This window comes from Juglans regia, chromosome 1, assembly GCF_001411555.2.
Source record: "Juglans regia cultivar Chandler chromosome 1, Walnut 2.0, whole genome shotgun sequence".
NCBI classification, from domain to species: Eukaryota; Viridiplantae; Streptophyta; class Magnoliopsida; order Fagales; family Juglandaceae; genus Juglans; species Juglans regia.
The window spans coordinates 1,013,397-1,027,359 of NC_049901.1; the positions used below are offsets into that span (position 1 = coordinate 1,013,397).

General features: G+C 33.6%; 1 protein-coding gene and 1 long non-coding RNA gene across 2 annotated transcripts; both read left to right on the plus strand.

Annotated features, from left to right (window-relative positions):
• The first annotated feature begins 5,638 nt into the window (after window positions 1-5,638).
• Window positions 5,639-6,606, plus strand: LOC109001269 (glutaredoxin-C1). The gene has a single exon (XM_018978469.2). It carries the CDS (start codon window positions 5,841-5,843, stop codon window positions 6,216-6,218), a length of 378 nt encoding a protein of 125 aa, XP_018834014.1. The 5' UTR covers window positions 5,639-5,840; the 3' UTR covers window positions 6,219-6,606.
• A 5,121-nt stretch (window positions 6,607-11,727) lies between these two features.
• Window positions 11,728-12,575, plus strand: LOC118347958. Its single transcript, XR_004801163.1, has 2 exons — window positions 11,728-12,030; window positions 12,367-12,575. It is a non-coding gene; the product is annotated as an uncharacterized LOC118347958 (long non-coding RNA).
• Window positions 12,576-13,963: the final 1,388 nt, after the last annotated feature.

Here is a 13,963-nt window from a genome sequence, read left to right on the forward strand (position 1 = left end):
TATGGCCGGGAGGCTTATTTTTATTATTTTGTTACAAACACGCTTTTTTTTGCTATCAAACTACTCCTATCAATACATAGCAGTGTTGATTATAAATAATATTTTATCATATATAAAACTATCATGTAATAAATATGAAAGATTGGTTTCGTCATTTTTTTTAATATAAAATAATTTTTTTGACTAATTATATTAATAAAATGTACAAAAAATACCTAAAAATAATTGTATATAATATACAAAATTCATATAAATATTCGTCATCTTTTCTGGGTCAATTTCCCCCAAAAAAGAGGGGAAAAAAAAAAAAAAAAAAAGGCAGACAGAACAGACATTCTCAATACGACAGTGCCGAAACACAATGTGAGACAAAAACACCGGCATATCCCATTATCGATACTGGAAAAATCAAAGTCGTATATTTCCACAGTTCAAATTCCCAAAAATAATAGGGACAAGGGCATGGAGATTGAAACCTGCCTCCCTTCAATAATAATCAAAAACTTGCTATCTTGGTGTTACTGTTGAAAGTGAGAGGAACAAACATCAAGCTTAGGACAAGAAAAAAGTTGCAAAAAAGAGAGAAAAAGCAAAAGCAGTCAACGTTGGGCAAACGTCAGCTGGTGTGCAAATGCGAGGAGCAAAGGCTGAGAAAAGCCTCTTGTCGTTTGCTTTAACGGCCCAACAAAGGGAGGGTACTGGGTTTGATAAAGCTATGGTTGGTCGCACTTTCGAAAGGTGTGTTGCGTCAGACTTCTGTCAATCCAAAATCATGGCTCTCCCTGAGACCACAGCTTAAGCAAGCTTTTAAGGGCATGCCCAACAGTTGAATAAAAAATAAAGGGTCAAACTGGCCGGCTTGGGGACCGAAGGACAGCCCCACATTTCCTGACCTAAATTTTTCAGAAATCTTCAGCTTCTTCGATCTCCTTCGCCTTCTTCTCTGCTAACTAGAAACTTTCTTCTTCGTCTTCGTGTTAGGGTCGATCGCGATCGGAGCATTTGGTTTTAAGGCCATTAATTAATTAATTAATATTACGTTTAGATGTTGGGTTGAATTAAACTATTTATGAATAATAATGAGTTGATATAGCAGAATGAATTCCTTAAAATTTACTTAAAATGAGTTTAGATGTTATGATGATTTTAAATATATTTATAAAAAGTTAACAAAAATTGTGAGTTTCCCGTGTAAAAATGTGTTGAGTTGAAAAATATTGTGAGTTTTACGTGTAAAAATTTTTTAAGTTGAAATGAGTTTAATGATTTGAGAGTTTGATGTTTAAATATTAAAATATGTCTAAATCTGAAACGAATTCAACTGAAGCGAGTGTAGTAAAAAAATCAAACGAGCCCTAAGTTATGCATGGTATAGATCTTTTGTTTATAGCATTTTTTTTCAGAATAACTTGTGGACGAAGTTCTTAAAATTTAAATATATCCACTTACGAATTATAACGGTGAGAATGGCTTATATATAATTGATGATAATTTGGTTTCTAAAACACACTACCATACATACATATATATATATATATATGTGTGTACATGTATGTTGGTCTGCTATATTATAAAGTAGTACTGTAATGACAGATCATTCTAGCCTCATAAGTTTTCCTCCCAAACATGTAAACTACATTCGAATAATTAACAAAAACAAACAGAAAGTACTAAGCAAACAAAATATAATCCCGACATGCAATGCATGGGCATATCATTTTAATTGCTGTCGCGAGCACAGCCCTGCAGTCTCACCGGCTTTTCGTGGCGACATGTTCCTATGTACCTTTTACCTATCCCCAACACCATTATCACATCCTAAATATATCCTAATGCCTTAACATTTTACAGACCTGGCTGGCCTCTCTACTAATTAATACCTCAGCATGACGGCCTGCTTCTATCTTCCTTTTAACATCTTCTAGTGCAAAACTTATTTAAAAAAAAAATTGAATCAAGTCTCTCTCTCTCTCTCTCTCTCTCTCTATCTGACTTGTTTGGCTTCTTTAGTTAGCATGCAACACTCGCTGAAAAAGACTAAACTATACGTACCATATACTAATTTAGGGTCCATGTATAAGGCAGCTAGCTAGCTAGCTAGGATCAGAAGGAACCTGACAAGCAGGGACAAGCATGATCGAATAATATCGTTTTCTTTTTCTTCGCCTTCTTTCACATCCAATACCTATATATATAGTACCCTTAATTTCCTGTATGTGCCCCTCTCTTCCATCTGCAAAAAGCAGTAATACTAACTTCTTTTCCTGCTTAAGCAACATCATGTACGGACCTTTCTTCAATTTTTAACCTTAGCTTATTGTCCCCTACTTTCTTCTGATCTCTCACAAGTCACAACCATATTCATATATATATCTATGGAAAATTAAATTATTCTTGTATTCATCCTGTAAAGGCTGATCAAATTATTAAAACAGTTGTGTTACAGACTTACAGTACACTGGACATGCATGCTGCATACATCATGTCTAAGCATGCACACCTGAGCCTGAGGGGCTTGCTGTGAACCATATATGGGAGCCATGCATCATGTGCACATGATGCTATAATATTAATTGGACTTCAGAGTATATATCTGCGCCTTGCGCCTATACTTAAAAGTGGTTATGTATGTGCTGTTTATTATTGTTGATGTCACTGTTCATCAACAGTAATGATATACTTAAAAGTGGCTATGTATGTACTGTTTATTACTGTTTAGTCACTGTTCATCAACAGTAATGAACAGTGTATAGTTTTTTTTTTTTTTTGCAATTGTTTATATTACCTTCATTACCGTTCATCAACAATAATGAACAGTATAAAGTTTTTTTTTTTTTTTCGCATGTTTTTTTCCGCAAGTGTTTATATTATCTCTTTCTCTTTAAATAGACTTTTTTTTTGTATTCATCTAAAGAGTAAAATAAATTATTACTTCTGTCAAATGCTTGCTTTATAGTCTGATTGTTATGTAATTTTTATTTATAATTCTTGAATTTTTAGTGATTATATTAGAATTTGTAAAAGCAAGTATATATAATTGAATTGATTGGATCAAATTTGTGTGATAAGTATTTTTTAGATTTTTATTTAAGTTATTTAGACTTTTATAGAGTAATACTAAAAGTGATATATCATTTTTAATCTTCAGATTTAATCTAATGGTAGAAGTTTAAATATTGATTTAAACTAACATAAAATAGATAATTAAAATATAAATATTCTATCATACACTTAAAATTAACTTCAATTTATATATATATATATATTTGTCGATATCTTAAAAGAGGCTATCCTATTACTATTAATCAACAATAATGAACAGTAAATAAGCTGTATGGTTTTTTTTCGCATATTCCTATACTGTTCATTACTGTTATGAACAGTAAAGAGGTTTTTTTTCTTTTTTTTTTCACGTTTGTTTTGTTTTTTTGTTTCTTTTTAGGTTCGCCTGTGTGAATGTCAATGTGCGACGTAATACCACAATTGTGCGTGGGGAATGAAATAGAGGGAGAAATGAAAGGTGGGGAAAAATATTGGTTTATAGGTTTTAAATTACAACTCTTCATCTTTAATTTTTAGATTTAATCTAACGATATAAGTTTAAATATTGATTTAAACTAACATAAAATAGATAATTAAAATACTAATTTTTTATCATTAAATAAATAATAAAATTTTACTGTACATTTTTAAGAAAAAAATTATCTAATTAATTTAAATTTTTAATATAATTTAAATTTCATAATAAATGATGAACATAAATAAATAATAATTTTATTTTTATACATTAGAATATTTTAATATTCAAAGTTATATATATATATATATAAGGAGTTATCAAATGATCAGAACCATTAAAACACTTGGATGTTTTATTTTATAATTAATAATTATGGTGAAACTTGAAAGAATACCGAATTCTTTTACTGACATGACTAATCCTGTACTGTATCAATGGTTTCTGGCGCGCAGGAGAAATAGTGTTTAATTAGAAAATTGCAGGACAGATGAGACAAGCTGATACGTGGTTTCTAGTATATCCATCTGTTTCTAGCTGCTATTTCTATGATCTATATGGAAAGTAGGCAGGACATGTGACCTTAGACTCTTTCAAAAAAAATATGGAAAGTAGGCAATGCGCGCGTTTGATGATCTCACCCATAAAAAGTATATCCCATCTTAAATTTGGGTATTCAAACTCGAGCCAGCCAAAGCTTGATCACAGACCCAACTTATATAGCATTTTTTTCCTATATATATATATATAGCCTGGCGGCCAGAGTCCTATCTGTTATGTTATCTTGTTCTCTCCTCTCTCCCTTCCCATAAAACCTCTCTCCTTCCCGGCCCCTCGCAAAATATTTACGATCTTTATGGTTAAAACTTAAAAGAGAGAACATATTTCCTGAGAATTGACGATAATAATAAATGAACATCTATTAAATTATGGACTCTAAGTCTCGTTTGGTTGTTAAATTTATCTGAATTTAATTCAGTTCAGTCTAATATTAAATTAAATCTAACATTCAAACGTTCAATTCTCAAATATTAAACTTATCTTAACTCAAAACTTATTTATACGTGAGACTCAACATTTTTTTCAATTCAATACTTATTTACGAGTGAAATTTATAATATTTTTTAATTTTTTATAAATACATCTAAAAACTCATATTAATATCAAAATATATTTAAATTCATATTAAATAAATTTTATAAAATTCATCCTATATTTTTAATTTATTATTATTTATAAAAAATCCAATTCAATTCAAAATCGAAATGTAGTCTAAATGTCTGCATGCGCAGGGAAAAAATTGATGAGTTTCTTTGAATCAATGGACCTCAATTCTTCTAAATTGAATATCCTTGATGCCGTTAGATATTCTGTCTACGCTATATATGAAAGAAAGTTGAAACGATATTTGTTTCCTGTGCTAGGAAAAAAGAAACCGGCCCAACCTAAAGTACTATACGAGAAACTACGAAAATATCATCAGGACCGTTCAGAATATTCGTCAGTCTCAACTGCTGGCCTACACGAAAGGCATGGAACCACTTCCATCATGTTCTTCGCCACCTGATCGAAGTGAGAGACTTTTTATTTTATTTAAAGTAAAATACTAAAAATACAAGAGAAAAATAAAGAGACTTTGGTTAAATATATATATATATATATATTTCGAACTTAAGGGGAGATTAATTTATAGTTAAGTCAGGCTGAAGGGTCCAAAAGGAAGAGGCTGAAAATGCGCATGAAGGTCACGTCAAAAAAAAAAAGGAACAAAGGTTCGTGATGGCCACGTTCATTACTTTTTGATCGTGTAGGGCCGACAGCAAGGACGTAAACAGCCGTCTATTAACCAACAACCCCCTTCTGAAAAAGCCTGTGATTCCTGTCTCTCCCTTAATTAATTTCCTCAATTAGAGTAACACTATTCAGCTCTTGCAGTGAGATTACAAGCACCCACAGTGAACATGTCTCTCTCTCTCTCTCTCTCTCTTCCCTGCATGGTCTGACGACTACCACAGACCTTACTTTTTTATTTACAAAGCTAACCTTCAAGTGGAGAATAATATTTAATTCAACCTGATCCTCACGCTCCCTAACTTCTAACTCTACTCTCCTTAACTCGCTTCTATAAATACCGAGCCTTCCTAGCTTCCAACAATCGTCGGAACAAACATCTCAATGATCACTTGCTCCCTTGCTCATTCGTCTCTTCGTTCCATTGTTCGCATTGCTTGACAGTTGCTAGCTTCCAACTTCTCCAACATCCTAGCTTAGCTTTCTTTCCCTACCAAGTATCAACCTTCTCATTCTCTTAGATACGATTAAAATGCATTACCAGACCGAGTCGTGGGGTTCCTACATGCCAACAAGGAGTGCCAACGTGGGTGATCCACTGGAGCGCATAGAGAGGTTGGCGTCAGAGAACGCGGTGGTCATCTTTAGCATGAGCACATGTTGCATGTGCCATGCCATAAAGAGGCTCTTCTGTGGAATGGGGGTGAACCCGACTGTGCACGAGCTGGACGAGGACCCTAGAGGCAAAGATATGGAGAGGGCTCTAATGAGACTCTTGGGCAACTCCTCGGCCGTCCCGGTGGTTTTCATCGGCGGGAAACTTGTTGGGGCAATGGACAGAGTCATGGCCTCCCATATCAACGGTTCTCTTGTGCCTCTTCTCAAAGAGGCGGGGGCTCTGTGGCTCTGATACGTACGTTCTATCTTTCTTCAATTTGAGCATCTCAAAAAAAGAAAGAAAGGAAGGAAATATATATCGGTTTTGATTTACATAGCAGAAAGGAAGGTAGAGGAAGAGGAGTAGTAGTGTTTGCATGTGATCAGTCTACCTAGCTCCTCTTTTTTGGACACACACAAAGACCAATGTATTAGTTGATCCCACTCCGAGTTTGTATCTTTTTGTTTTCCTTTATTTGCTTTGATTGTTTGGGTTTGTTGGTTTGCTTTGTACTTTCACTAATTAATGCTCGTCGCAGAGAGAAATGTATGTCCTCCCTCCCCTGTACAGATAAAGAAGGCAAATGGTTCTATCTTTTCCAATCTTGTTCGTTATATAGTCTTCGATATTTTCTCTAGCTCGTGCGATTTCTTTTAGTTGCAATTTATTGAGAGGGATTGCATTGTATTTGTACGTACCTCTAACATAATCTATTTTAACCTTTTTTTATTTTCCTATTTAAAGTACTCTCTCTCTCTCTCTCGTTGCACACAAAAAAAGGTAAGCTAGAACGGTGTCGTATCTTCCCACAAGCTGTCGTATTTCCATTGTCCAAGCTCAGGGATTGGCTTCGATTCTTCGACCATACAGAATGAGGGTTGCACTTAACATTATAGTTAACAACCCCCGGGAAATTAAAAAAAAAAAAAAAAAAAACATAAAACACAAAAGAAACTTTGTGGTGACAGGTACTTTCACGCTTTTTCCTTTTACCCGTAAATAATAGAACCTTTTTTTTTCTGTTAACATGTAGCTTTTGCGAAATCTCACTGCTAGCTGCTAGTACTGGTTTTGCGCCTGAAAACTCGCCACCGTAAAAAAGGGGGTCTCCAATGAAGTGGAACCCACTCATTAGGATAGCTAGCCCCACATAAACCCTCCAACTCCGATCCATGCAATATGATCAACTTTGCGGCCTGTCCATCGATCATCCGTTGTGATCGATGGTATTGGCGAGCTCTTGCCCTGCATGCCGGAATGGAATGGTCTTTGAAGTGATCATGCTTGTTGCTAGCTGTGCGTGCGCTAGGTTCCACCACGTATCCAGGTAATATTTAAGACAGACTGAGGGGACCCACTTGCTTAAATCCCAACTGCTACAATCATTTTATATACAATAATACATACATAAATAATAATCATTCAATACAAATAAATGTCTCTTATCTTATATATTGCAATGCAAGTGGAATGATAATGTGTATATAGCATTAATTTTTTCTTTTATAAATAATGAGTCTAAGTTGGTAAACTTAGATAATGTGTATATAGCTTATGATATGATACAATATTATATTATAAGGTTATTCAATACCTATGATATGAAACGACATTAATTTATAAATTTATTTTTATGAAATATTTCCGTGACTGTAACATTTTCAATATTAAAGCTTTGGTCGGGATGATGAAATTAATTGTCAGGAACAATTAGGCAGACTATATATATATATATATATATATATATATCCGGCCAATTTGGGAATGGTAGTATATTTCGAGAATCCCTCCCTTAAAAATGAAATTGTTAGAATAATTTGTCCATTGTATTTTAACTAAACTAGGATTCGACTTTCAGATCATGGACCAACTCGAGTAACATTGGGGGAGGGGAATCAAAGCCAAGTTCTCCGTCTTGTGCCATCAGGCCGGCATGCCTCGGCTACTCGAGCATCTTAGCCCCGGTTACATAAATGAAATAAAATAAAAGTTAAAAATTTAATAAAATATTATTATAATATAATTTTTATTTTGAGATTTAAAAAAATTGAATTATTTATTATATTTTGTGTGAGAGTTTGAAAAAATTGTAATAATTAGATAAAATGAGGTGAGATGATTTGTATAACCTAATTAGATGTAATGAAATGAAATTATTTGTGTAATCAAACGAGGCTTTAATATACACCCAACAACTTTTTTTTCCCATTATCGGGCTGGTAATTATTGGTTATTACCAATATGCTTTGAAGCTTAGAAAATGAGAGGCAAATAGTAATATACATATAATATATAAGTCTGGTAATATTTGTTCTTGTCTGTACGTTGTACTGCTTATAAATTGGGGTATTGATCATGATCAACATAGTAATTGGTTGTATTAGGATTTAGAATCTTAAGAATAATTAATACTCAATGTTCAATAAATCTTATAAGGTCCATCTATGCACTTTATATATATTTTCATGATATAGTCTCTCGCATTTCGAATCCTATTATAAGTCGGAAAAAGTTCTCTAAATTAAAACCTTGACTCAGTCATTATCATCACGTTAAAAGCTAGTGCTAATAATATTTCTGAATCATTTAACAAATCAATTTTAATCCTATGTACTGATCAACTAAAATCTTATTTATGGAGAAGAACATGTACGCTAGCTAGCTAAGCATAAATATATATATATATATACACACACACACGTTGGATAAATATTTAAATTCGATCATGCGTGTGATCTTATTAGCTCTAAACTTCAACATAGTAGCTAGGATGGTATATATATATAAATATATATATATATATATATATGTATGAGCGTGATTAATATTGAATAAAGTAAACAATTAGGAATGAAGTCACTTTCGAAGTTTGTAATTTTCTTCGATCCTTTCATGTTATATATTCCTTTTGCTGTATTATTTTACTCTACCCGGCGCGTCACCTCATGTACTTTTAATCACCAATGAATATATATTTTTCTAATCCTCTCTCTCTCTCTGATCTCTTGTTGGACTTGGGTTCTTCCATAACATTTCCCCCATTATAAGTTGATTCCTTTCGTTGTATTTTCCACGTACGTCGTCGATCTCAATCTCTTTTGTCTTCGTCATCGTCGGATTCCTTGTTTGTTTGTTTGTTTTTTTTTTAATCTCTTTTGTGGCCACAGTACTCTTCATTGGTAGATTCTATTGTTTCAAATATTTAATTATGAATGAAGTGGATTGGTGGAAGTACTAAATTATAAAGCAAATAGCACACGTAAGAATTAAATTATTTACTAATTTTAAGTACTTCACCACCATCACAAAAATTGAAAAAAAGTTCACTCGATCTGAGCTTTGGTCGAATCAAGTCTACAACGCACAAAACAATGTTAGCATCATGTTAAATATTGTACCCTATAAGTTAAAAGAAAAAGGTGTGGAGGGATAAAATATCATAATCTATAGTTGGGCCAGCCCACCATTAGGGCAAGGAGACAAATAAGATAAAGATATAAGAGTATGGGACAAGAAGGGACATGGAGCAGGCAGGTGACAGAAGGGTTAGAGGGAAAAGGTAAATAGTTCACGCAAAATAAACCTGCCACCTCATGACAGGCTGACATGTGTAATGAAGGGTCAGACACGTAAGGATGCCCAGACAACTTCAACAAGGACTTATTCTCACACCGACTCACACTCTCTCTCAATGAGATCTTTTTCTTTAGCCAACCTTTCGAGAAAGACAACATCTCTAACAGGAAGAACTCCAACTTTCTTTGTACAATGAGATATGAGGAGTCATGAATAACTGTAAATAAATATATTATAGTGGAGACTCCACTCCCCAAACTCTTGTGGACGTAGGCCTGTTATCTAATCACGTAAATCTCGATGTTCATCTCTTTTTATTTTTTCTGCACTTATTTTTCATTCACCGTCATGAACATACGAATCGCCACAATACAACCACACTAAAACACTGTTGGGGGTTCCAAATAACACATATCGAAGCACTGTCAGTATAGAGTTATCTAAGCCTACGAAACACGATATCAACAAGGTGACTACCATGAGGTTTCAATTTAATTAAAAGGAAAAGAGTCTTGATATATTCACATTATCACATTGATGCTAAAAAGAATTAGGAGGAGATTAGTTGTGATAAATGTGTCTGTGTGTACTTGATTATTTGGTGGATGGATTCTTCTGACTCCACCTCTGATAGATATTAGGCTTACGGATCGAACCATTTTTTTAGTTCTTAATTTCTTTGGTTGGAACGTCTTCATCGGACTGAATTTGGGGGAAGAAATATTAGGGTAGTGGTCAAAGTGCATGGTCAAAGTACGGGGTAGTGGCCCAAGTGCATCACGATTCACATTCACGCCCAACACGTAGCCCAGCTTTATTTTAGGGATGGGCAAATTGTCAGGTCCGCGTGCGTGCTCACCGACACGTTTGAATTCTCCACTTTTGGGTCTATTTGAAACCGCTACGATCGAATCAGCAAAATGCAAAATAAAAAATTCTACTCATCCTTCTTCAACCATACACAATAGGTTTACTTTAATTATTTTTTTTATCTTTTTACTTTTTTTTCTTAGTAAGCATATAATGTAAAGAGAATGAATAGAAAATTTTAATTAATTTAATAAGAATAAAATTAGAATATATATAATGTGTAATGTGTGATGTAAAAAATATGTAGCAAAACCTAATGCCAATATCCTCTCTCACTTCTCACGGCACCACTGCTACTAGCTCTACCTTTCTTCTTTACCACTTTTAATATTTTTTTTAGTAGAAAAATAATTTGTACGAATTTTAAATAGATAAATCTAATGTAAGTCTTTTAAAAAAAATAAATTCACTGTAAAAAAGTGTAAAAAAAAAATTATTTTTTATTAATAAAATCTATTTTTTTTATAAAAGACTTAGGCTTCATTTGAATTCAAAATTCACTTTTAAGTTATTTTATTATTATAATTTTTTTAAATTTTTACATAAAATATAATAAATAATTTAACTTTTTTAAATAATAAAAAAATATATTTTAATAATATTTTATTCAACTTATCTAAATTTATCTTTAAATTCAAACGAAACCTTATATAAAATTTATCTATTTAAAATTTCTACCTAATATTACTCTTCTTAATAGTATGAACAATTAGCTTGTCGGCCAGGCCCGATATCTACTCTAAACAAGTTTCAAATCCGTGTGGATGGGGTTGTTAATGGACCGTAAATTCATTGTTTTTGTTTTCTTGTAGTCAAACAAATGTCAATGCTTGGTTGTAAACACGTTGCCGCCAATTTCGATTAATGACTCTGCCAACTGCCAAGCTTAAAGGATACAAAAATAAATACACATAAAATAGACTCAATTTATAATATCGATAATAGGAAGTGTAAATTCAATTATCTAAACTCTTGAGCATAGCAATCTGCCAGTGAAGATAGCTTGCCACTAATCATGTGATTTTCTAATTCTAAATCCAAAAAATCTCAAATTAGTTTCATGACATTGACAATACGATATTATAGTACTTTTATAATATTGATATATATTATTTGTTCACATTTTTTTAAAAAAAGAACAACTAATATTAAATTTATTATAACTCAAATATTATTTATAATTCATCCCAATCTATTTGAAATTAATTTAAAAAAAAAAAAAAGGAAAATGAAATAGAAAAGTAACATTCAACCTGAGTAATAGAAAAGAGAGAGAGAGAGAGAGAGAGAGACCGTGTACTGACAGTGACTACTGACTAGAAATTAGAGTTGTGTTCGGAATCCCACGATCTCCTCCCAATCGACAGTCGGCAAAACAAGGACTAGGAGGCTTTAAAAAGGTAAAAATAAAAAATCCCCAGTCCGAAAACAAGAATAAAAGCAAAGAAAATTGGCCTAATCGAATCCCACACAGTTTCAAAAGAAGCTCAACGCGTCAAGATCGGGTCTAGGGTTTCCCTCTCTCGCTTCTGAAGCAACTTTACCTCTTCCAATTTCGCAGATTTCTCTCATAAACCCAATCCAAAGCAAAGCTCGTGATTCTTTCATCTCATTCCAGGTACTTTTTTTTTTTTTTCCTCGTTTCTTTCATTATTTATTTCGTATTTCTGCTTTTTTATCCAATAATCACTAGTTACTGTATGGATGTCATATCCTCTTGGACTCTTATGGTTATCAGCTATTTAATCTGTTTGGCTGCCTAGAAGATTTCACCCGTGAAACGGAGGAAGTTTGGGACTGTTGTGTTCAGGATTTTTTATTTAATTTTTTAATATCGGTTTTAGATTTTACAGATGCATATTTGAAATTAGACTTCTCCTTTTCCCATTACTTTCCTGTACTTTCTGGGGAGCCAAACTGAGGAACTTACTCTTATGATATTTTTCTAGTGTAGGCGGGTGGTGACTCTTGTGTGGAAAGGGTGGTGTTGTGAATCGTTGTTGTTGAAGGATTGAATTGGTGGAAGAGCTCAAATGCCGGAGGAGGACCTGGTGGAGCTCAAGTTCCGAATCTATGATGGATCTGATATTGGTCCTTTCCGTTACTCACCAGCCTCGACTGTTGCAATGGTCAAGGAGAAAATTGTCACCGAGTGGCCAAAAGGTCAGAGAGTTAATACGCTATGTGCTGCATTTAGTTTCAACAATTGCTTCCTGATATATCTTTTTAATCGTTGTCCAATTTATATTTCCAACATAGCAGTTTGGAGGATGAAAAAGTTCATTTGATAGGCATTTGTGTGTAGTATTTACATTTGGCTGATTGAAGTGGGCGGAAACACTGCTGTAGAAATATCCTGACATTTGTGTTTATGTGGGCACGGTTTTGAGTTTTCTCCCCGGAAACCCTTATCTCTGGAGCTTGCCTTGTACCCCTGGCCGGGTCATATTGACCAAAAACTAGCTGTCATTGATTACTCACAAGAATCTTAAAGGTAACATATATCTGATGTAATGTGCCTTCAATGTTATATGGAGAGAGTTTACAATAAACGTTAGATTTTGTAGTGCTTTCATTGTGTCCAGCCAATTTTTGTGGTTATTAAGTTTCTTGATTGAGTATCTGTCCTGAAAAGAATGAGGAAAAATTGTGAGCCACAAATAGGGGATAATGAATCCCATCCTGCCGTCATCCTATTGTTGTAAATGTGGTGTGATGCATGTTCTTTATAGGTTGTTTCATGTATATGAATTCTGATATACCAAACGTAAGAGTCCTAACATTTGGAATTAGCTTAGCACCCTTCTTTCTTTTTGTGATGGCAAAGTGGCTGGCAAGATATTGGGTTCCTTTCTAAGTTGTCCTTGTGAATTTTCCCTTATAGTGTGTTATGGAAGCTACATTCTTTATTAGATCCATCCACATTCCCCCTATTCTTCTCTCCTCCTTTCATTCCCACATGCCTTCAAGTTATCTTTTATCACTTCACTGTGCTTGTTCTTGGTGGAAATTTGAAAATGTATACAACCTTGATAGATAGTTACCATAGAGCAGTATGATAACAGAGGTTTTCAGTACAGTAGAAGAAAATTGGAAGAAATAAAAGAGCATATGATTTCTGATAACTGTTAGGAATGAATGTACGTGCACGCTGGATAGGTACTTCAAATGAATATTGCTCTTCCATTCGGGTGAGTTGGTGGACCTACATAGCTTGTGAAGCACATTAAGAGTTTGAGGGAACCACGATAAACGTTGATGACTATGCTAGATTTAGAATAGTCATGTATGTGGTTGTCAGGTTGGAAATTGAGGCGAAGTCATATTATAGTGTGGCCTTGTGGATGCCTGGGTGAAAGTTAGTGTGGTAAAACCCACAACTGGATTGTATATTTTTTTTATATATGTGTATTGGCTCAGGATCTTCTATTCTGATCTGTATTAGATGCTAACATGAAATTTAGAAAAATTGTATATTCTAGTCAGATAGATAGCATCTGCAAATATTGAGTCATCTTGCTGTTACCTCTAAACTCATCATTTGAATCCAT